We start from the raw sequence: 23,380 nt of genomic DNA, 5'->3' as shown, positions 1-23,380 counted from the left end.
ACTTATTCAACATTTAACACATTCGGATAGCATTTGTATTTGACAGCAAAAACTGTATTTATCCTGGTGCCTACAATTTCATCTCTGCCCATACATAATATTACATGTAGTATCAATGTGAAGTTATAACATCTGCATTTGATCATTAAATTCAAAAAGAGGACACCATGGACAGCTATGCTTTGAATGTCTGAGGATACACAACAAAATTAAACTTTAATATAGCTCAGTGGGTGCAGTCATTATGCTACAGGCTGGATGACTGAGGAATTAGTATTTACAGGGGTTAAAAATTTTTTCTTCTCCTTAACATCCAGACTGGATCTGAGGCCCACCGAGCCTCCTATACAATGGATACTGAGGGTTGTTTCCCCAGGTGCATGATGCTCACAACTCACCTCCATCTAATGCCAAGAAAAATAACTGCAGAAATATACCGCCACTCTGAGACATCCTCATGCTTCATTAATTAAGTACAGGAATGACAACATAACAGGGTAGATAATGCAACAGCTCAAGTGATCAGCTGCAAACTTCTCAGCAGATTTAATTGCAAGATGGTTCGTACAGAACTGATGAATACACCAACTATGGGACCATTTTTCTCCCCAAATGCTTTTCAGTTTCCATTTAACAATCACCATTTTTCCAACATGGTCCTTAAATGGGGCTTCATCTCTGACCGAGCACTTGGTGGGATTCAGTTTATACAAGTCAACGTAAAAATTCAAAGCACAAGAACATGTTCAAATTTTCAAACACTAATGACTGAGTTCTGAACACTCCAATACTGACATTACAGTCATACTTACCATCAGAACTTGCAGCATCTGCCACATCATGATGTACATGCTTCTTATGCTTTCTTGCTTGTTTACATGATGAGGGGCCATCACTAATTTCACTAGGTGTCTTGTGGGCATCACTCTGCTGTGAACTATCTGCCTGCAATCAAATATGTCAAGCTTCTCTTTCTCAGCAAATTCTGTATTTGCCATAAAGATTCTTGGTTGGTGGTTTACAGCAATATTACAAAAACACTTTTTAAATTTTCAGAGAATATGAATATATGAATAGACTGGAATATTCCAAATACATCATTCAGTGTATTTTCTTCCTTAAGGTAAAAAACTGGCTTATAAGATTGCTGCGCTGACCATATATGCCTGTGTGTCATGTGTGCGCTGTGTGCACATATGATGGGGTACCCAAAGGAAACCGAACTAATTTTTTTGTGGGCAGAGCTTTTGTACTACCGCGTTTTGACGCTATGAGCAGATAGAGCTAACATTCCTGAGTCGATAAGCCGACTACTGTTGCTTCAAAAGGTAAGGACTAGTTTCGGCAGAGTTTATAGTGACAACTGTTTTGTGTGATTGTTGTTTTTGCAATGGCAATGGCAATGGTTTTTCCATCATGACAATGCCCCTGCTCACACAGCCCTGTCTGTATGACAATTCTTGACCAAAAATGGTATGACCCCTGTTCCTCACCCTCAATACTCACCCGACCTTGCCCCGTGCAACTTTTTTTTGTTTCCTTGAATGAAAAGAGACATGAAAGGAAAGCGTTTTGCTGATGTTGCTGAGGTGAAGGAAAAAACGACGGAGGCGCTGTCAAGCATCTCAAAAGATGAATTTAGACAATGTTTTGAAAAATGGAATAAAAGACTAGACAAGTGTATTAGTGTAAGTGGAGAGTACTTTGAAGGGGATTGAAGGTTTGTGCTTAAAATTTGAATAAATAAGTTTAAAAAAATAAGTTCGGTTTCTTTTGGGTACCCCCTCGTACATGTCCAATTGTGACTTTTGAACCAAATGACTGATTTTCCTGACATTCAGAATGAATCTTCAGTCACTGGAAGTCATTCATTCGGAATGTTACATGGAGGACACATGACTTTGTGAGGTGGGAGCAAAAGTAGTGACATTCCTTGAAAAATATACTGTAACAGATCTTAGAAAACATATGTTTTGTTCAATACAGAACAAAATAACAGCTGCATGAAATGTGTTTCTAGCTTTTGGTCTGATGGCAATAACTAATGAATCATTCAAGAAAGGTATGTGAAATGTGATATGGAGATGGAAAATATACACAACTACAAAATCTGTTATGAAATACTGTATTTCATAAAAATTAGAAACATGGTGATGGCACAAAACTCTAAGGTTAGCTCCAACAGTTTTAACACTGCCCCCCTCTGTGGTTTTAGTCTGCAAGCGAACTGAGCGACTGAGCAACCGCTGCTTGTCAGCGAAGTTAGTGCCAACTTTAGCAGACAGAGGGTGTCGAGTGGTTAGTGCAATGAATCCTCATGGCTGTCAATTTCCGGTTTCTAGGCAGGAGCCACTATTTCCTTGAAATAGCTCCTCAATTATCGTCATGAGGCTGAGTGGACCCTGTTCCAGACACACTACTTCTCGGAAAAAATCTGGTAGCTCTGAAAATCGAACCTGAACCTCTGGATCTGCAGCCAGAAACTCTGACCACTAGACCACAGAGGATGTCTACAATGGCCCCATGCACAAAAAAAAACATCATTCCTTTTATATAATTATTATTATTATTTAATTACAAATTAAATATTAACTAAATATAGCATTAACAATATGACATGTCGGGTGGATGTCTGTGCAACAAAAATAGTCTTTAAGAGGACTACCCAAAGAACACTGAAACAATACTGACAATGCATAAAATGGTATGCTTACAATGTTAACAGTAGCACTTCAGGTAATTCAACATTTTCTCACGCATATGTCAGTTTCTAACAGTGGACCAAATACCTGTTCATCCTCTGAATTAGTGGCCTCCATACTGACACTATTCTCACTGCTGCTCATCTCACGGTGTCTACCTTTCAGGCCAATGACCGAGGTTTTCCCAAGACCCAAAAATGGAGCTTCACTCGTTATTTGGCTATAGGTACCACCACTGGTCCATATAAACTTGATTAGTGCTGATGCAAGATACAAGCTCTGAAAAAAAAGTCACACAATATGCCAAGCATCCTAACGATTAACGATTCTTGAAATTTAATTAATTTTCAACTCTTCTGTGCTACTATTCAATGGATCTACTAAGACATGTGCTTCACTGTAATACTTTTACACCAATTTCCAAATCATGAAAATATGTTGAAATAATTACAGACAGAATTTAAGAATACAATGAATTTGCCACCCATACTTATGAAATGTGTACTGGTTTAAAACTGTAAAATTATGGTACTGAAATATCAATTGTAAACTGAACAAAACGAGAAAGTTATACTCAGAATTTTTTTTATTGCTAGTGGGGTGGGACTAAGTCCCTTGTACTGCGGCCACTTCCTGCCTATTGTACCAGCCCCTGATGATAGGCAAGGGTAATTGTGGAACAATTGGTGGAATGAAGATTGGCAGGGAAAACCGAAGTACTAGGAGAAAACCTGCCCCAGTGCTATTTTGTCCACCACAAATCCACTTGACCAGACTCGGGACCAAACCCAGGCTGCTGTGGTGGGAAGCCAGTAACTAAATGCTTCAGCTATGGCACACGGCCCCCCTCCTTGGTGTCTCCACCTTATCGTGGTGAGGGGGTTTGAGTATGCCAAGGACCCTGAGAGCTATACCAGCGGTAGCGTAGCTACTGGCAGGGCCTCCCTTGCTGGACAGGTCAAAGGGTAGGCATCAGACGAAGAGAGACACCAAAAACTGATGTCGGAAGCAGCGTCATCAGCAGCGACTTGAAGCACAGAGCAAATGATGCTCGAGATGGTTCAAGTTCGTATAGCAACAGGCGTGACCAGAGTGGTTTGAACGGCTGTTGTACTGCGATGTGGAAAGCAAATGGAAAAACTACCACATTATCACTTTTCCTGGATAGTCTCTTTCCAAAAACAGAAGATCGCATTAAGTGGAGAAACTGTTTTGGAAGAGACTGTGGACCTGTCGTCTGACAGATTACTGATGATGATGATTACTGATTACATTACTGGGTTGCGGACTTTGTCAGTCATCCAGTATTCTAGAAACTAGAAAACACGTTTCAGAAACTGGATCTGTTTCCGTCCTCAGGTGATGGGAGAGACATCTGGTCTGTTGGGTCCCTTAGATAGAGCTAACCTCAATCACTGTTCCAACAGAGTAGGTGTTTCCTATCTCATCTGAGGATAGACATAGATCCAGTTTCCAAAACGTGTTTTTTAGTTTCTACAGTACTGTAATTCTGAGTATTATACACCATCATCAGAATCCTTTAGGATTTGAGAAAGTTATAGCAATACAATAAACAGTAGCCATTTGCTTCAATATGGAATGGATGTAATGTTGGACCTCTCACGCCAGGCTCTTCTAAGTGCCACCTGGCAGATGAATGAATTAAAGTTGGATTCACATCCAACACTACCTCTGCCCTTCACTAAAACAGTGATAAAGTATCACTTACTACAAAATCTGTTTCCAGTCAGACTGCCAATGTAATTGGACACCAGTGATGGTTATAGTGGTGCTTGCAATTAGTCAAAACCAAAATTTACTTGTGTGATTTTCTTACTTTACTTTCTACACCAAATTTGGTCCATGATATTCCCATAGCTAGAACTTATGGCAAATATAAGGCTTGGAGTAGGGTATGAAGCCCTGTTGAGAAAATGATAGCACATTACTGTCTGACACAATAGTGTAAAGCATTAATTTCATGCCACCTTCTTGGACAACAATGTCAAATGTCCAGCGATTACATTCATCCAATATATAAACAAATCAATTACACAAGGAAGATTTAATAGTACAATTCTGTGGTAACTATGTATACCACCTGTTTTATCATACAGTAACTCACCATTTAGCCCACAGAACATATTTATAGACCTTGCTTGATTCTCACATTCTGCAGTAACTGTGACTCAACATCAACAAATTTTTAGAATATGTCTGCAGTACCTTTTTGGGTGTAAAAACTGAAACTGTATGAACTATTTAGATTAACTTTGCCCCTTAAAGAAACAACAATGTGCAAGTATGCAGGGTACACTTAACACGAGAATTTGAAAGAAATGTAAATGAGAAAATTATGACTATAATGAACTCTTCCTATATAAACGAACATTAAATTAATGTGCAGGTGATATTAGAAATTAGCAGAAACTCAAAACTACAGACTGAATGAATGCATACTCAGTATTGAGGCTTCACTGTTATAGTGCAAAAACAAAATTAAATATATATAAATTAATATATTGTGGCATATTTTATCAAGACAGAATTGAGAAGCCAGCAGAGACAGCCACTGCCAGGAAATGGCTCTGCAAACAATGGCTGTTTCTAAGCAATGGTTCAGTAGCAATCATTTGGTCACCCCAACAGGCACAAATGCAACAATGGAGTAACTGCGGGAAGCAGTGTTTTCTATGCAGTCCGTGCTGAGATATTACAAGTAGGACCAGTTAGCTGCTGGAGTTAGAGAACTGCTGTGGTTCAGTCGTTGCTAGAGCTGTTGCTGTTAGAAGCTGGTAGCTGAGGCTGGGAACAGTTCAGGAACCCAGTGGAGAGGGAAGGACTGCCGCTGGATGCCGCTATCAAGCAATGGCATTAAAGATGCGAATGTGTACACTAGTGTGTAATAGTGAAGTGTAAAGGCTAGTCATGCACTGTACCAAAGCGTGTAATAAATCTGGTCAGCAATAGTCACACTCCATACATATTACAATATGCTGAAAGCAATTCTGTAACACAGCACAACATTAACAGAGTACAATCAATTTCATCTAACAAACTAAAATTCAATAAAGCCTTCCCTTTGTTTTCATAATTTCAACTGAGTTAGGAAGCCGTGGTTGGCTGGTCAATATGGAAGTTCGGAAATGTATTCAAAATATCAAAGTTATTTACTTATCTCAAAAACTGTAAGACTTGAAATGAAACTGTATCAGACATATCATGTGCTTCATTTTTCTCTACAACTATCATTCAAAACATTTTTCTCCTCAATAAATATTTAGCAAGATATATGAATAAACATATGCATCATTTCACATAAAGTGGTCCTTAGTTTTTCAATATAAATTCAAATTTTCAAACCAAAAATTTCAAGGAAATTCACAGAGCTCTCAAGTCAGTCTGTGGAAATATACAGATGGAGTCAGTGAAATTAATACATGCTCTGCATCTTACCTGTTCTGTGTGGTCCTTTGGTTCTAGTTTGCACAGTAATCCATATAAATGCAGTACGGGGCCAGCTTCCAAATTCTTAATAAGTGGAGGTAGGAGATCGTGGACCTGTTTACTGCAATGCTTCAGCTGTGCAGCTTGCCAGATAACATCTATGTGCTCATTTGTTATTTTACATTCCATAGCTAAGAAACTTAATATTACATGGCTCTGTTTGATTACCTGGAGAACAGAAAACATACCATAGCTTTTTTATAGATACTCTGTTTTATCAACTCAGCTTTTGTAGGTGTTCTGAACTATTAGCAGTTCCAATGTTTTCCATCTTGATGACCTCCAACCATTTTCACTCAAGTGTCAGATGATGTCTAACTTCATACATTTCCCTATATTGTCAGTCACTGAACTGGATCCAAACATGACTTCATCTCTGAATACAGTACACATCTATTGCAAAAAAATTCACTTCTGCCATCCAACACCTCAAAAATTTTCTCAAGAAAACCATATTTTTCTACTAAAATGTACACCTTCCTGAATGTCCATAGCAATATAATGCCTTCCATGTGTAAACAGTACAGACTGCAAGAAGATTCTGAAGTCCAAATCCAGTTTCCAACATGTTGTTCTCTAGCTTCTAGAATACCAGACAACACATAAAGTCCAAACACCCAGTAATTCTGAGTACAGATGGCATTTTTAAGCAGAAAGTCTGCATGTGGCCCTGACACAGATATGTTGGCCAACAGTAATTATAATCATGATTTGGAATGCAGTGTGACAACTACAGTAATGATAATGACAATGATAGTGACATTGTCATTGGTAGTGATTAAAGCAGCAATGAAAGTGAAGATGGAGGTACTATCTGAAATGATGGACAGTGTGAATATCTGCAGGAACACGAACTTCTTAAAATTCTATTACATTGCTCTGCAAAATTAACTGCAGACAGTAAGAGAGCATGAAGGTGGAACTGCACAACTTTCTACAATCTTTTACAGACACACTGCTAACAACAATGGTCAATGAAACAAACATATACGTATGGGGAAAATAAAAATGTGAGATCCTCTGTGGCCAGTCTTCGTCAGGAAATGAAGAAAAACTGAATGGCATGTTTCGTTCCAGCACAAAAAATGAAGACAAAAATATGGATTGGGCAGTGATCAGACCAAGATGCTGTACTTCTGCAAAACACATCTCCAGTTTGAGTGTTTCAAGAAATACCACACTCAGAGAAAGTACAAGTGACTCATAAATATTTTGTAACTCTAACAGGGTAAATATCCAAATTAACAAACTTCGCATAAATTAATACATACCAAATTTCAGGTAAGCTTGGTGGGCCTCAGAGCAGTTCTAAATTAAAATGAAAACTCCCAATACTACCACTGTCTGGCATTGAACAGAGATCATCCTGAAAGATGAGAGCCATTCTGCAGAATGTAGCACCCAACTGTCCCATTTCTGTTTTCACAGCTATTTCAAAGTCTAAATGAAATGACACAGACTAAATGCATGAAGAAATTAATAAGTGGCCGGCACGGAATTTGGAAGTGTGAAGGGGTAAGAGGACAACTATGAAAATTAAAGTAACAACATGCTAAGATGGCAAACTGCAAAGGACTGATGATGATCATCGAACAAAAAAGAAATTACTTAAGTGATCCTGATCTCTTCAACTTGATTTCAGTAATAATATACAGTGAAGAGTACAGACTATGAAATTCCTTACTGTACAATTATCTAAACCATCCCTGTTATTTCCTTGTGCTTACAAACAAATATTCTCCTCAGAAATCTGTTCCAAAATGCTCTCAAACTAAACTCTACATAAGAGGTCAAGTTTCACACCCACACAAAATAATGGGTAAAATTATAGTTTTTCTTCTAATTATAATCATTACAGTTTTATATAGGAGACAACAGGATAATTCTGAACTGAATGGTAGCAAGCATTCTTCAAATTGAATCACTCCTTAATTTCTGCATGAATGTAATTTTCATTTGTTACGGTCATTGACAAATATTGTGTTTCCTTCAAAGGCCCAATGCACTTGGAGTGAGTTTCTACTGAACAATGATATCCATAAAATGTGTCTGGGTGGGTTTCTGCTAAACCTCCAACACACTGTTATTGCTTACTATATACATACCAGCAACATGAAACAATCAGCTCAAATTCTTACATTATCCACTGCATATTTCTTCCATACAGTCTGACGATAATACATACCTCTACATGAAGATTTGGACCAAATATGTGGGATATTATCTGATTTTCAGTCAACCAGTTTGCTAAGTTTTGACCCACATTTTCAACTTCTATTATGCTTTCATTGTTGCACAGTTCATTGAACATGTTAATATGACTGTTAATTTGAGTAATTCCAGCCAAACGCATGGTCAGTGTCGAACTTGTGAAATATTTAAATGCTAAATCCAAACCATCTCGATCAAATGTTAATGGAGAATCAAGAGGGTCCTTCACTGCACTCCACATAAAATCTGAATAACAAACAGAGCAAACATTATGATACCTTCATTCTAATACAACTTTTCCGCACCCTTTGCTATTACTGTTTTGAATGTTTCTGGGTCTTTGTGAGATGTTCAGTAAGGCAATTCCATTATGGCTCATCACCAAGGCCCAGATTTTGATGACCTGAAAATATTTTAAAAAATGACTGAAAAAATCCAGAAAAATGACCTAAAGGAGAAAAGAAGAACACTTCTCTTCCATGTTATTCACATTTCAGAAAACATATGAAGTAAAATTCCCTAAAAAGGCCAAAAACAACAAGAAATACCCTTAAAAGTCCAAAAATTTACCAAAAAAAATACCCCAAAAATGAAAAAATTACCTTAAACATAAAAATGTCAAAAAATTACCTATAAAATTTACATTTCTGTAACCAGCAGCTCATATCCGAGATTTATATATTTAAGAGCATCGCATACGATACAAGGAAAAAAAGATGACATGTCATCAAAATTCTGGCCCTGCTCATCACAAATACTATTCATGTTTACTGTACAACATGTCCCTGATGAAATCCGGATATACAGACACAGCATGATTTACGCAACTTTTGTTTTATGTGACCCAACACCCCCCACCCAAAGTTGCAGATGCTGAAACTATACAAAAACAAGTAAATACTGAACAAAAGGTATCCTTATCCCCTTGAAAGTGATAACAGCAAAAGTGCAAATGGGCCAAATTTTCCCTTTTTCCCTTACAGGTCTTTTCTTTTTATTTGGTTACTTAACAACGCTGTCATGATCAAGATCATATAGCACTGGATGACAGGATGATTAACAAATGTGGAGGGGTTGATGGAATAAAAACTGGCAGGAGAAACGGAGATACTACAAAACATCCTGCCCCAGTGCCACTTTGCAAAATTCCTCCCTTGCCACCCACATAATACTCCACTCTCCCTTCTCCCCAGCTCTCCTGATTGGCTGCAAGCAATCTGAATTAAAGCAAGAGCTAGGAATTGAAACTGGGTGAAGTGAGTTGAGCGTATTACAACGAAAAAAAAATTTTTTTGGTCTCACATGTAATGAGAGGTACCTGTACATTTAAATGTAACTCCTAACAGGTACAAACATTGTATTAGAATACAGGTGTAAACCAGACAAGAATTATGAACATCATATTTAATACTTCAAAAATGAAAAATTGAAGTGTAATGCACTTTCTGACTGCTGAAGGAGTAGGACGAGAAATTCTTCGTGGCATGTCTGTTGTTTACAGGGAACACAGCATGTCACTCACGTTTGTGTGTGCTGGCGTGGCATAAGAGATTACGAGAGGGACGTGTGTCACTGCAAAATGATGCTGGCCCAGGACAGGCTTATTGTGTCATCACTCCTGATGTTATTGCTGCGTTGGATGGCAGGCAAACGGATGGATCACAGTGGAAGAAATTAGTCTTTTCATGGGAATAAGTCATGATTCTGTACACGCCATTGTGACAAAACACCTGCTGTACCACAAAATCTGCACGCACTGGGTTCCACATCAACTCACGGAGGAACAGAAGACTCAGAGAATGGCTACATCACTGGGTCACTTGCAATGATACCATGAGGTAGAGTATGCTTTTCTGTCCCGTACTGCCACTGGGGACGAAACTTGGTATCACCATTTTGAACCTGAGTGCAAATGGCAGAGCCAACAGTGGAAACATGTGAATTCTCCCCCAATGAAGGAGTCCAAAGCCATACACACAAGTTCCGGTAAAGTGATGACATTCTTCTTTGACTGCAAGGGCCCTCTGCTTGTTGAATTTCTCGAGCATGGGGCCACAATCAGTGCACAGCGCTATGAAGACNGCTTTTTCAGGGATGGGACTAACCATCTTATCTCCCAGTGGGATAAATGTATTAACAGTTTTGGTGATTACTTTTGAGGTACGAAATTTTCTTTAATATGTTTTGGCTTGTGACCCATTTTCATTTGACTGCCCCTCATATATGTTTGCCCAGTCTTCTCTTTCTTGCTTTCGTCACCCTGATACTATTTGTTGAGGAGTATAAATTATGAAGCTCCTAATTATATAATTTTCTCCATCCACCTGATATATCTTTCTCGCACCCTGTTCTCAACAATCTCAATAAGCAACATCTAAAGTGTACGAACATGGTATACTAATATAACTACTGACTTTTTGGGCATTGTCAATACATGTTTCTCTCTCAGAGTAACAGCCCAAGTTTCATAATGACATGAAACATCAAGAAAAGTATAGTTCAGCATGTTTTAATCTTTAGGTTTTAGACAGCAGACACCATGAAAAGAAAGATTTAAAAACAGTAGTAAGCACTTCACTACTCTAGTACAAACACAAAATTAATTCTGTATTCTCACCTGCCATGGTTTTGATTCCTGGCATGCGTAGATCCTTATCTCCCAAATTACACATGTATCTCAACACTTTCGATCGAAGTGGCACAAACAACTGCATGATGGAGCGGAAGTTAAGCCACAGTTTCAGGTTGCAAACAATTGCAATTATGGCATGAGCTATGGACACAGGAAGAGTTTCTGGGCTCTGACGTTCAAAACAGAAAGTCATGGCATGCACACCACCACTCTTGCAGAACAGACATACATTACGTAATAGATACACAGGAATTTCAGGATCATGAAGATCACAGAAAACATTCAAATTTCCAGCCTCCTGAGCGGATAGCTCCTCCATTTTTGACTGAACACTATGTTTGTAAGCAACATACAATGGAAAATTCAGAAGAAACACCTTTGAAAGAAAGTGTAATAATTTTTCTTTTTCTTGCATGCTCCATACTTCCTCCTCCTCCTCCTCCTCTTCTTCGTCTTCTTCTTCATCTTCCTTCTCTTTCCCAGCACCTTCATCAACCTTCCCTGACTGATTTGAATTTGCCTTTCCCACTCCACTTTTGAAAGTATCACTACTACCACACCCCTTTTGGTCCTGTTTCTTTTCCAAATCACTTCTATCTTTCACATCACCTTCTGCTATAGATCTACCACTCTCAGAACTATTTGTAGCAATGATGGCTTTCACTTGTTCTGACTTATCTCCCACAACACTTTTTACATGCGAAGTGTTATCACCTCCCTTATTACCATCTGAACAACTTTCATTACTTAACTCTCGCTCATTTTTCAACAAGGACTTAGCCTTAACTAAATCCTCCCGTAGTTCTTTCAATTGACATACTGCCAGGCACAATATACTCTGAGTAATCAGGTTAAATCTTTCAAAGTTCTTTGGATCACGGAAACAGCACATACACTGTCTGAAAATAAACAATTAAAACATCACAACAGTAAGCAAACAACATCTTCTGAAAACTACCAAGTAATGTTATGTTCCTAAACTCTCGACTGGCAGACTAGCAACTCCTATAAGAGTTGCATGTGAGCCACAGGAACCAACCTGGGATTGATGCTATTCTGTGCACATGTTGAACTACCCCAAGGCAACATACAGAAGGATGTCTGAGATTAACCCCAAGATTTGAAGACATATTTTGGGACCCAAACAAAACAGAACATTGCGGACAGCAACACTGAATGGCAAAATACTTCTTGCATGAAGCAATGTAATGCAATGCACGTGTGAAGAAGCACTTTGGCAATGTTTATCATTCCAGGTTTCCCAAAAGTCTGTGCAAGTTATCCTACATGCTCATTTTCCAGGTCTGGGTAGGAAGATATAACCCATTCCATGGCAAATTCAACATGGCATGCCATTTTCCTGTGAAGTTACATAAGGATACTGACAATTTTCAGCAAACAGAAACAGTGACACATGCACTGCTAACCAGAACGTAGACTGAGCTTGAATATCTTGATGTTTGCTGGGCTGTGAATGGGACCCTACCAAGTTGTGCTGATTCATAATCATTATCTTACAATGTGCCATGTTGAACTTTTTTCAATCATATTAATATCTATGCAGTGTTGCATTGGGCTAATTCATGTATCTGATGTGTTGTGCAATTCAGTTTTCCTACCTACATCATTCATCCTACCTATGTCAATAAATATTATGTTACAAAACCCCTGAAGTTATTTCTCAAACATAATATATACATATAGATAGCAGCTCTGAATGTTGTTAAAAGATATGACAGTAAGTACTACAGTAGCTCGTATTGATTTTAACCAAACAGTTGCAAAGAAAAAAAGAGAGAGAATAATATCACTTTGGTTCCAAAGTATGCTCTCCTACCATGCCTTGCATAAATATAATTCAATAACATCACTTTATATTCTAATGCCATTTAACCTACAGGTACTCCTTGACTTATGCAATGGATATGTAAAAAAAGAGTTGCAGAGGGTAAAATCACATCAATTGGACATAAAATTCCCCACGAGAATCAATGAAAATGTCCAAAATCTGCTACAAAAAATACCAGAATATACTTGCTATTACTTAAACTGTCTTGCATATGAGAGTACATAATTTTATTTTAATAATATTTATGTAATTTCAGTAAGAATAAAATTGTTTATAATCATCTGCTTTGAAGAACCACTGCTTAAGATATGCGATGGTGTGTCACTGAAATGTGTGTATTGAGTCAAGATCACTTGCCCAATTGTCTGCACACTGTTTCCCTTGCTCTTTCTTTTACATTAGGAAATGTACAACACGCTGAATTTTAAACAGTGTTGAACAGTTTATAGAACACAGAACACTCTGTATTATAATAAAGCAACAATAAAAATTAACAGTCTTGAATCTCATGGTAGAGGGTTTGCTGAATGACTGGGTTGGTGACCTAATGGATTGTTCATTGACTTGCAAGGGGAGATAGTTGAAAATGATGATAAAGCATGTGATTGAAGTGGCAGAGCAGGGGAAAGGATTGGTTAAAATGGATCAGTAACATTGAAGTATTCATGGGCACTGAAGCTGATGGCAAAATCTCACTAGGGGTATTGGTGGACATGCTGGCCTTGACTCCTTTATAAAAATCATCCATCTTCACTTGCTCCCCAGCCTCTAACTTCTCAAGCAACCATAGATTGCAGAACAAACATGCCTGAACAAAAAAACGTCCCTTCTGTCCTTGAATTACTCCATCACCTCCCACACAATACAGTCTGCATTACCCCTCATCCCTGCCAATGCATTAGAGTGAGCGATATTAACTGAAATTGGTCTGAATTAACTAATTACATTACAATGAGATCATTTTTTAACCTTCACATTCATCATGGAAATCTCTGCATTTAGACATTTTGTCACATTGCAACACATATATGTGTATAGATACATCACACTCCAAATACTTACCTTTGAGACCATGATTGAATATACACAAAAACTGTCTCAACTTCATCTTTTCGAAGAACTGGTCGTTCATCTGATTCTTTAGAAACCTTTTCTTCATCTGTAACAATGTGGTCATCATAGAAACATTCAGAACCATCTTATATATAGAGACAGAAAAGGAATATGGAAAGAAGAATAAAATAACATTCATATTAAAGAAAATAATGACATAACAGACATCAGGAAAAAGTAACACTAATCATTATGCATATTTCAAATGACATCTCAGAAAATGATGTCACACTGCATTACACTGGAGGCCCCAGGAAACTATTAGCGACAATTTCCAGTTGCCTGTATGTTTATACCTAGGTGAGAGGTGTTTCTGCTCTGGTCTTCAGTAATTCATCGTCCACTGCAAGTGGGTGAGCATATTTCTAGAGCACTGATCATAACCCATTATTTCACTGTGATAGCAGAATTTGAACTATTTCCTGTTAAAACCTGAAAATTTTTGCAACGGTGTCTTTTGTGCTCCTTCATTAGGAACAATTTCAGCAGAATATTGTCACATGTGGGCCAAAATACAGAACAGCGGAACGAAAAGAGGTGGTAACTGCTAGGTGGCAGCATGGTGAACATGTTTCCGCAGCAATGAAGAGGTGGTCACTGCTAGGCGGCAGCATGGTGAACATGTTTCCGCAGCAATGAAGAGATGGTCACTGCTAGGCGGCAGCATGGCGAACATGTTTCCGCAGCAATGAAGAGGTGGTCACTGCTAGGTGGTAGCATGGTGAACATGTTTCTGCAGCAATGAAGAGGTGGTCACTGCTAGGCGGCAGCATGGTGAACATGTTTCCGCAGCAATGAAGAGATGGTCACTGCTAGGCGGCAGCATGGTGAACATGTTTCCGCAGCAATGAAGAGGTGGTCACTGCTAGGTGGCAGCATGGTGAACATGTTTCTGCTGCAATGAAGAGGTGGTCACTGCTAGGTGGCAGCATGGTGAACATGTTTCTGCTGCAATGAAGAGGTGGTCACTGCTAGGTGGTAGCATGGTGAACATGTTTCCACAGCAAAGAACCAACATATAAGAACAAAGAAACTGTTGGATACAGGTCATCTTCAGAATCCTTCAGAACCTACCAGCAGTTCAGTTCAGTTGAGAGTTGCATGTGAGCAGTGCCACTTTGCAGCGAGGAATCTCCACTGTTAGCAGTCACTAAATAACAAAGACCAGTGACAACAGAATAACAAATAAAAGACTTTGTGTATGCTGCAGTTGTAGTAATTTTTGAGTGTGTAAATAAGTGATACTGTTACAATTATTTGTAGTTACAAGTTATAAGCATTTAATAAATCCAATTATCAATCCAAACTCCATGTCTTACCACTAACATATGACGATACTACACCCGAATGCAATAAAATTATAATATGGAACTTCTTAAGCCGGGTATCGAATGTGCGCGGCTGCCACGCAAGGCAATGTTCGTTGTTTTGCCTCACAAAGTCAATATCATGTTGCCGCGCACAGCAGAAACTTGGCGCATGTCAAGCCAAATCAGAGTAGTTCTTTGTCCCACAGCAAAGGGATATTAGTGTACTGTGCTCTTTCAGCTGAGACGGTCTTGTGGCATTCTGGTGTTTCTTTCAAAGCAAAATGGAGAATGGAATGTGTCTAGCTCTCAGACAGCTTTGTAAAGCTAAGGAGCTAGTGTGGAATTCAAAAAGTGCTAATTACCATAATGAAAGTATATACGAGAGCACATGGAAGGACACAGGTGATGAAATGAAAATGTCAGTTCATGATTTAAGAAAGATGACAACTTTATTGGCTTCATACAGAAGAGAAAGGTCCTGAATTAAGAAGTCTCACATAACTGGTTCTATATATGGATCCAGTCTCTTTTTTAGTACCCTTGTTAAAATTTTATATGCTGTTGGTAGTAATGATATACCTATATAGTTACTACGTGTTAATTTAACTCCTTTTTTAAATATGGGACAAATAATGCTCTTTCCCCAATCTTCTGGTATCTTTTCTTCTTCCCACACTTTATTTATAATTCTGTGGAGTGCTATTATTCCTTCTTGTCCTCCTGCCTTCAATAATTCTGCTGGTATGTTGTCTCCTCCTGGCGCTTTATTTAGTTTTTGTTCCTTTAATGCTTCTTCCACTTCTTCCTTTGTTGGAGGCTCTATTATCTCTTCCTCTTCCCCTTCTCCATCGTCTGTATTTTCTTCTTCATTGTCCTCCTTATCTTCCATATTCTGATTTTTTTATTTAATAATTGTTCAAAATATTCTTTCCATGTATTCATAATCTCTGTTTTATTATTTATTAGAAGCCCTTTTTGGTCTCAGATAAATTCTGTTTTTGGTTTGAAACCTTCTTTCATATATTTGATTAGACAAAAGGCATTTTTTGTTTTGTTATTTAAGTCTTCTTCCATTTGCAGTAATTGCTCATTTAGAAAGGCCCGTTTCTTTTTCCTGCAAATCTTGTTTGCTTTCCTTCTTGCTTCTTTATACGCCTCATTTCTTGCTCTTGTTGGTCTTTCCATATATTCCTTATATTTCTTATTCTTGTGGTTTATATTCTCCCTGCAGTCCTCGTTGAACCATTCTCTATTATCCTGTTTCTCTTGATATCCCAGAGTCCTCTCGGCTTCTGTAATTATTGCGGTTTTAAAATCTACCCATATCCCTTCTGCCGTTACTTCTTTATTTGCTCTGTTGTCATTAATTTCTTTAATTTTATTTTGAAATGCTTCTCTCTTATCATTCTCCGTAGTCTTGCCAATATTAAATTTCTTACATTTCTCATGCTGCTTAGATCTCTGACAACTTATTTTACATCTATATTTAACCTGTACTAAGTAATGATCACTATCACAGTTGGCCCATCTTAATGTTCTTACATCCAGGATATTTGTTGCAAATCGCTTCTCTATGAGGACACGATCTATCTGATTGAAGGTTACCCCATCTGGTGCTGCCCATGTTCTTTCATGTATATTTTTGTGCAGGAAGTACACAGAACTGATGATCAAGTTCTTACTTTCTGCAAAATCTATTAATTTTATTCCATTAGGGTTGGTTGTATCATGTAAACCTTCTGTCCCAATTACTCCTCTGTATTCCTTCTCTTTACCTATTTTGGCATTAAGATCGCCTAAAATAACCTTTGTGTCATTACTTGGTATTGAATCATATGTCTCTTGCATTTGTTGATAGAAATAGTCTTTGACCTCCTCTTCTTTTTCTTCTGTAGGTGCATGTACGTTCATCAACGTCATATTGAAAAATTTTGTTTTAATTCTCAAAGTGCAAATTCTTTCACTTATTGGTTTAAAGACTACTATTGTGCTTTTAAATTCTTGTTCTATTACAAAAGCTACACCAAATTCCTTATTGCCTTCTGCTTTACCACTGGAACATACAGTGTGTTTCTTTAAGTCCATGATTCCCTTACCCAGCCATCTAATTTCCTGTATGGCTGTGATTTTCATATTGTACTTATCTATCTGTTCTAGTACCGATTTCATGGCACCCGGTTTATTGAGGATTTTCATATTCCATGTACCTAGAGAGTAGTCCATATTCTTTGCCAATTGTCGTCTTCCATTCTGTTGAGGTTTCCGAGGCTTGATTCCAGGTTTTGAGACATTTATATTTTTTATAGTGAGAGGTCATCAGCCTCTCACCCAACCCCCAAACTGGAGGACCAGGGTATCTCTTTTAGTCTGGGTCATACCCTTCAACCTGCCCGGCATGGGTGGCCCTACCAGTAGCTATGCTACCACCAACATAGCTCTCAGGGTCATTTGACCACGCAAGCTCCTCCACTACGTCAAAGTGGAGACACCATCGGGGGGACTCTGCTACCACAATCTACCCCAAACTGGTTCAGGAATGTTCATATCCTTATAACCTGTTTTCCAAATAATACTCATACAACTAAGGGGCATGGAGTAATGTAGTTGGTTGAGGCTCTATGTTACAAGCTGGAAGGTTGTGGGTTTGATTTTCAATGAGGTCACTGGATTTTTTAATTGATATAATCCTTCAAGCCACACTATGGCTCAGTCTCCAACAGAAATGAGTACCAGGGATCTTCCTGTGGGGTAAAGGGAGGTTGGTATGTAATGCTGACAACCTCACCACCATCTGTGAGCCAATTGTCTAGAAAAAATGTGGGAACCTCCACCCCTTAGAACCCTATGGGCCTCCATGGCATGTTACAGGGATAGCTTTACCTTTTACCAATCCAACAAAGCCAGTCTTGTTAGTGGCCGCGCTATAGCTCAAGCGCTTAGTCGCTGGCTTCCCACCGTGGCGGCCCGGGTTTGATCCCAGGTCTGGTCAACTTGGATTTGTGGTGGACAAAGTGGCGCTGGGGCAGGTTTTCTCCGAGTACTTCGGCTTCTCCAGCCAATCTTCATTCCACCAAAATCTCCATCATCATAATCATTCGGGGCAGGCTACAATATGCCAAATAGTGGCCACACTGCCAAGTGGACCCAGTTGGACTCAACCCCCCACTAAGCGAATTAAGCCAGTCTTGTTAAGTGATCTTTGTCCCATTCAGTTCTCTAACCAAATTTTTTTGTTTTTCCCAATGCATGTGATAGCCAAAACCCATTCAAGCCTTAATTTAATCACCCTAATTAAATTGCACAAACTATGAAAATCATTCTGTGATTCTGTACTTCTTGTTTATAGGGATGTCATGTGCATACAAACATAATCTGGTTCAGACCTTTATAATTCCAACATAACTCAAATACACTGGCACATGACATAACTACAAAAGGCTTGTAATAATTTCTAAGTATGATTCATTCAATCCACCCACTAATATTCAAAATTACCGGGTTTTGGGACTTTGTCCATCATCTCATATTCTACAAAAACTAGAGAATGTGTTTCAGAAACTGTATCTGCTTCTGTCTTCAGGGCTCAAGAGAGTAGGAGTCTTTTCCCCTCCACCTAAAGATTTTGTGCTCTCTAAATTTCAGAACAGTGGTTCTCAACCTTTGTCAGACCACAGTAGAGTAAATTCTTTTTTCTGTAAGACAAGGGCCGGCTATAATTGATGTCAGGTTCCGGTACTGGGTTGTGGCACAGTGGATGAGAAACACCGTTTTAGAATACTGGACAATAGGCAAGTCCAAAAGCCCAGTGTTATACACCATCGCCAAAACCCTTTAGAATCTACCATCCATTATTAGTTAAATAATAATACGTTTGCCAGAAAAGCTCTCTCATGTACCGAAAACTGATAATTTTGTGGACTTTCATAACATCCAACCTACTTATACACCACTTACATTATAACACATAATAAACTTTTACCTTCTTTCATCTCAGAAGTTCACTTGTAGCGGAAACCATACTTCAGACCATTAAACTACTCTGTAAACAGTAATGAAAGTAAACAACACAGAGCACAACACACTGATGCTCCATAAATGTTGTCTTCACTGAAAGAAACGTTACGCCTCTCCTGCCGGTAACAAATTGTGGTTTATTTCGTGTAATACACACCTGCTTACAAACGGCAAAATAATGGCATACCACAGTGCCCAGCATCTACTGTTGTGTTTATGATGTTTTCCAGTATGTTACATGTTCTTCTAATAGGTTACATTGACGATATACATAAGCATGCACAACAAACTAAGAAGGCAAATTGTAAACATAAACGATAAGGAAATTATCGTATTATGTTTCATGTCAATTACTGTCTCGGACGTACTGCCTGTAACACCGAGCCATTTACCCCTTATCCCTTTCACATTTCTCCTCCCTATTTTCGAACATACTTACACGATTGTAGCAGATCCAAGAATTCAGCGCATACATCGCACATCTTCTATTTCAATTATAAAGTACAGCCCATAACTTCATGAAAGATCTGTTCCTTTAAAAATGCTTTATTTAATTATTATGCATTCTTATTTTCTGTAACTGTACTGCTTTATAAGTACCACATACATTTAGACGCCATATTGCATTGTACTCCAAGCCTATCAACTTATTCACAAAGACATTGCCAAGCGCCGTCAGTGCGGGAAACATAATAGTCCGACTTTCGCTGTGTTATAAATGCCACTAGGACCAATGAGACAGATGTTTCCTTAAATTCCCTCAGAACGAAAAGAGAATATTGGTTTAAGATAGGTGCTTAGGTGAAAATTTTTTTTTATTGCTAGTGGGGTGGGTCTAAGTCCTTTGTACTGCAGCCACTTCTGGCCTATTGTACCAGCCCCAGATGGTAGGTGACGGGGATTGTGGAGCAATTGGTGGAATGAAGATTGGCAGGGGAAACCGAAGTACTCGGAGAAAACCTGCCCCAGCGCCACTTTGTCCACCACAAAACCCACTTGAACAGACCCGGGATCGAACCCGGGCCGCCGCGGTGGGAAGCCAGCGACTAACTGCTTGAACTATGGTGCGGCCAAGGTGACTATTTTTGAGTTAGGAAGAGAAATTACAGAAGAATAAGGCGCTTAAAATTTTGTACTCTTCACCAGTTACTACCAAAGGAAACAAAACTAGGAGGAAAGATGAGCATGGCATGTAGTGAGATGAGAAAATGTTAGTCAGAAGCCTTGAAGGGAAAAGAAAAGTTGGCACACACGTATATGTAGACGGAAGCATAGAAAGGAACAAATTGACTGTATGGGCAGTAAACAAATTTTTCAACCTGGGCCCTCTTAGTACTCTGCTATTCTTTTAAATTAAAAATAACTTAAAATTTATCACCAGCACAAAACTTATTTATATTGTAAGATTTGAGGCTTTCACGGCGGTGACTATGAAGAAAGCAGTCTTCTTACACGGCGCCAAAGCCCAGAAGACTGCTTTCTTCTTATTTATATTATTATTAGCAAAATCTAAAAATTATCTGATATTAAAATTATTTCTGAAAACATAGTATTAAGCTTTAATAAAGTTAGACAAGAATTATGAAATGCCAAACGTACCAACGAGAAAAGTACGTACAATCGCTGTGTGCTTGCTGCTCAGGTTTAAGACTCAAACTTTCAAGCTGAACAAGCCATTAAATACCTTCAAACACTGGAATTGAATTTCCCTCTGGTTTTTATTTCCTTAAAATCATCCATGAAACCGTTAACATTTATCTACCTCAAAATTTAATTTTCTATTATAATTAATGCTAAAAATTGTAATTGATTTCGTTGCACTGTGGAACATAACTCCAACATTGTNTAGGACCAATGAGACAGATGTTTCCTTAAATTCCCTCAGAACGAAAAGAGAATATTGGTTTAAGATAGGTGCTTAGGTGAAAATTTTTTTTTATTGCTAGTGGGGTGGGTCTAAGTCCTTTGTACTGCAGCCACTTCTGGCCTATTGTACCAGCCCCAGATGGTAGGTGACGGGGATTGTGGAGCAATTGGTGGAATGAAGATTGGCAGGGGAAACCGAAGTACTCGGAGAAAACCTGCCCCAGCGCCACTTTGTCCACCACAAAACCCACTTGAACAGACCCGGGATCGAACCCGGGCCGCCGCGGTGGGAAGCCAGCGACTAACTGCTTGAACTATGGTGCGGCCAAGGTGACTATTTTTGAGTTAGGAAGAGAAATTACAGAAGAATAAGGCGCTTAAAATTTTGTACTCTTCACCAGTTACTACCAAAGGAAACAAAACTAGGAGGAAAGATGAGCATGGCATGTAGTGAGATGAGAAAATGTTAGTCAGAAGCCTTGAAGGGAAAAGAAAAGTTGGCACACACGTATATGTAGACGGAAGCATAGAAAGGAACAAATTGACTGTATGGGCAGTAAACAAATTTTTCAACCTGGGCCCTCTTAGTACTCTGCTATTCTTTTAAATTAAAAATAACTTAAAATTTATCACCAGCACAAAACTTATTTATATTGTAAGATTTGAGGCTTTCACGGCGGTGACTATGAAGAAAGCAGTCTTCTTACACGGCGCCAAAGCCCAGAAGACTGCTTTCTTCTTATTTATATTATTATTAGCAAAATCTAAAAATTATCTGATATTAAAATTATTTCTGAAAACATAGTATTAAGCTTTAATAAAGTTAGACAAGAATTATGAAATGCCAAACGTACCAACGAGAAAAGTACGTACAATCGCTGTGTGCTTGCTGCTCAGGTTTAAGACTCAAACTTTCAAGCTGAACAAGCCATTAAATACCTTCAAACACTGGAATTGAATTTCCCTCTGGTTTTTATTTCCTTAAAATCATCCATGAAACCGTTAACATTTATCTACCTCAAAATTTAATTTTCTATTATAATTAATGCTAAAAATTGTAATTGATTTCGTTGCACTGTGGAACATAACTCCAACATTGTGCTCTTGAGTTTGAAAAGTGATCTTCTGCTTCAGCCATGGACACATAATATATTTGGCCATCTCCATCCTAGTGACATCCAGCATAATTATTGAAAACATGCTATAGGATATCAAGTCAGCATATGTAGTCTCTACAGACATTTGAAATAGCATGGGTAAATACTCGTATAAGTTGATGGTACCCATGGATCAGTACACTACTGATACGTACATGGTAGGTGACCCCGACATCAGGAGGCCCTCGGGAAGCCTCCAATGTTGCATAATATATAAAGTGGCCTTGCATGTACTGAGGCTGTCTTCCATTGACTGTGTATCCCCTGCCTAACATTTGGATGTGAAGCTGTCCTACACCTCAAATAGAAGGCAGGGCCTTGCTTAATGGGTTCATCCATATTGTGATGAGTGTCCAATGGTGGGCACTTGTGAGTACGTAACATGAGATTTTAAGTTTCATAAATGGCAGAGAAATTCTTAACTAGCTGAGACTAGCAAGGGACTGAAATTGAAAGGGACACACCATCTGCTGTTCAATGCTGATGATGCAATTCTGTTGGGAGATAACACAGATATCATAAAGAAAAACACAGAAACTCTGACCGACACTAGTGAGGAGGTTTGTCTGGAAGTAGATGCACAGAAAATTAAGTATACATTGCTGTTTCATCACCAGATCTCTTTGTGATTCATACGTGGAAGTTTTTTTATTATTAGTCAGCAGTATGCAGCAGTTATCAGCCCCATTAGCCATCTGTTCTGTTACAGTTAGTGTGGTATGTCATCATGCGGTATACTTTACAGCAGTGTGTATTTCTGTATGACACCTATGTGAAACACGGATCTGCTACAAAGTGTCAGCATACATTTTGTGATGAGAAACTTCCCAGCAGACAAACAATTTACAATTTGAAGAAAGCAGTCTTCTGGGATTTGGCACCGTGTATATGTGGTGTTAACTGACGTTTTGGAGGAACGTATCACCTCCATCTTCAGGTTAGAAGAAAAAATATAAGAAATCTGCAAGCGAAGAGACCGTGAGAACCGGTAAATGCAGTCTGCTTTTACCGGTTCTCAG

The 23,380-nt window shown here is 38.6% G+C and overlaps 1 protein-coding gene across 1 annotated transcript in view; it reads right to left on the bottom strand.

Moving 5' to 3' along the window:
- The window catches only part of LOC111866730 (ubiquitin carboxyl-terminal hydrolase 34), a 128,498-nt gene extending 108,528 nt beyond the window's left edge, over positions 1-19,970 (bottom strand). Inside the window, exons 1-7 of the mRNA XM_023855934.2 lie at positions 19,778-19,970; positions 13,964-14,060; positions 11,038-11,951; positions 8,395-8,666; positions 6,159-6,377; positions 2,790-2,981; positions 813-945 (exon numbers count right to left, since the gene is read on the bottom strand). Coding sequence (XP_023711702.1) covers positions 813-945; positions 2,790-2,981; positions 6,159-6,377; positions 8,395-8,666; positions 11,038-11,951; positions 13,964-14,060; positions 19,778-19,820 — 1,870 coding nt within the window. The 5' untranslated portion in view covers positions 19,821-19,970. The remainder of the gene's footprint in view (positions 1-812; positions 946-2,789; positions 2,982-6,158; positions 6,378-8,394; positions 8,667-11,037; positions 11,952-13,963; positions 14,061-19,777) is intronic.
- Between the last annotated feature and the right edge of the window lie 3,410 nt (positions 19,971-23,380).

Source organism: Cryptotermes secundus, unplaced genomic scaffold, assembly GCF_002891405.2.
Source record: "Cryptotermes secundus unplaced genomic scaffold, Csec_1.0 scaffold213, whole genome shotgun sequence".
NCBI lineage: Eukaryota > Metazoa > Arthropoda > Insecta > Blattodea > Kalotermitidae > Cryptotermes > Cryptotermes secundus.
This window is presented reverse-complemented; position numbering and strand designations above follow the sequence as displayed.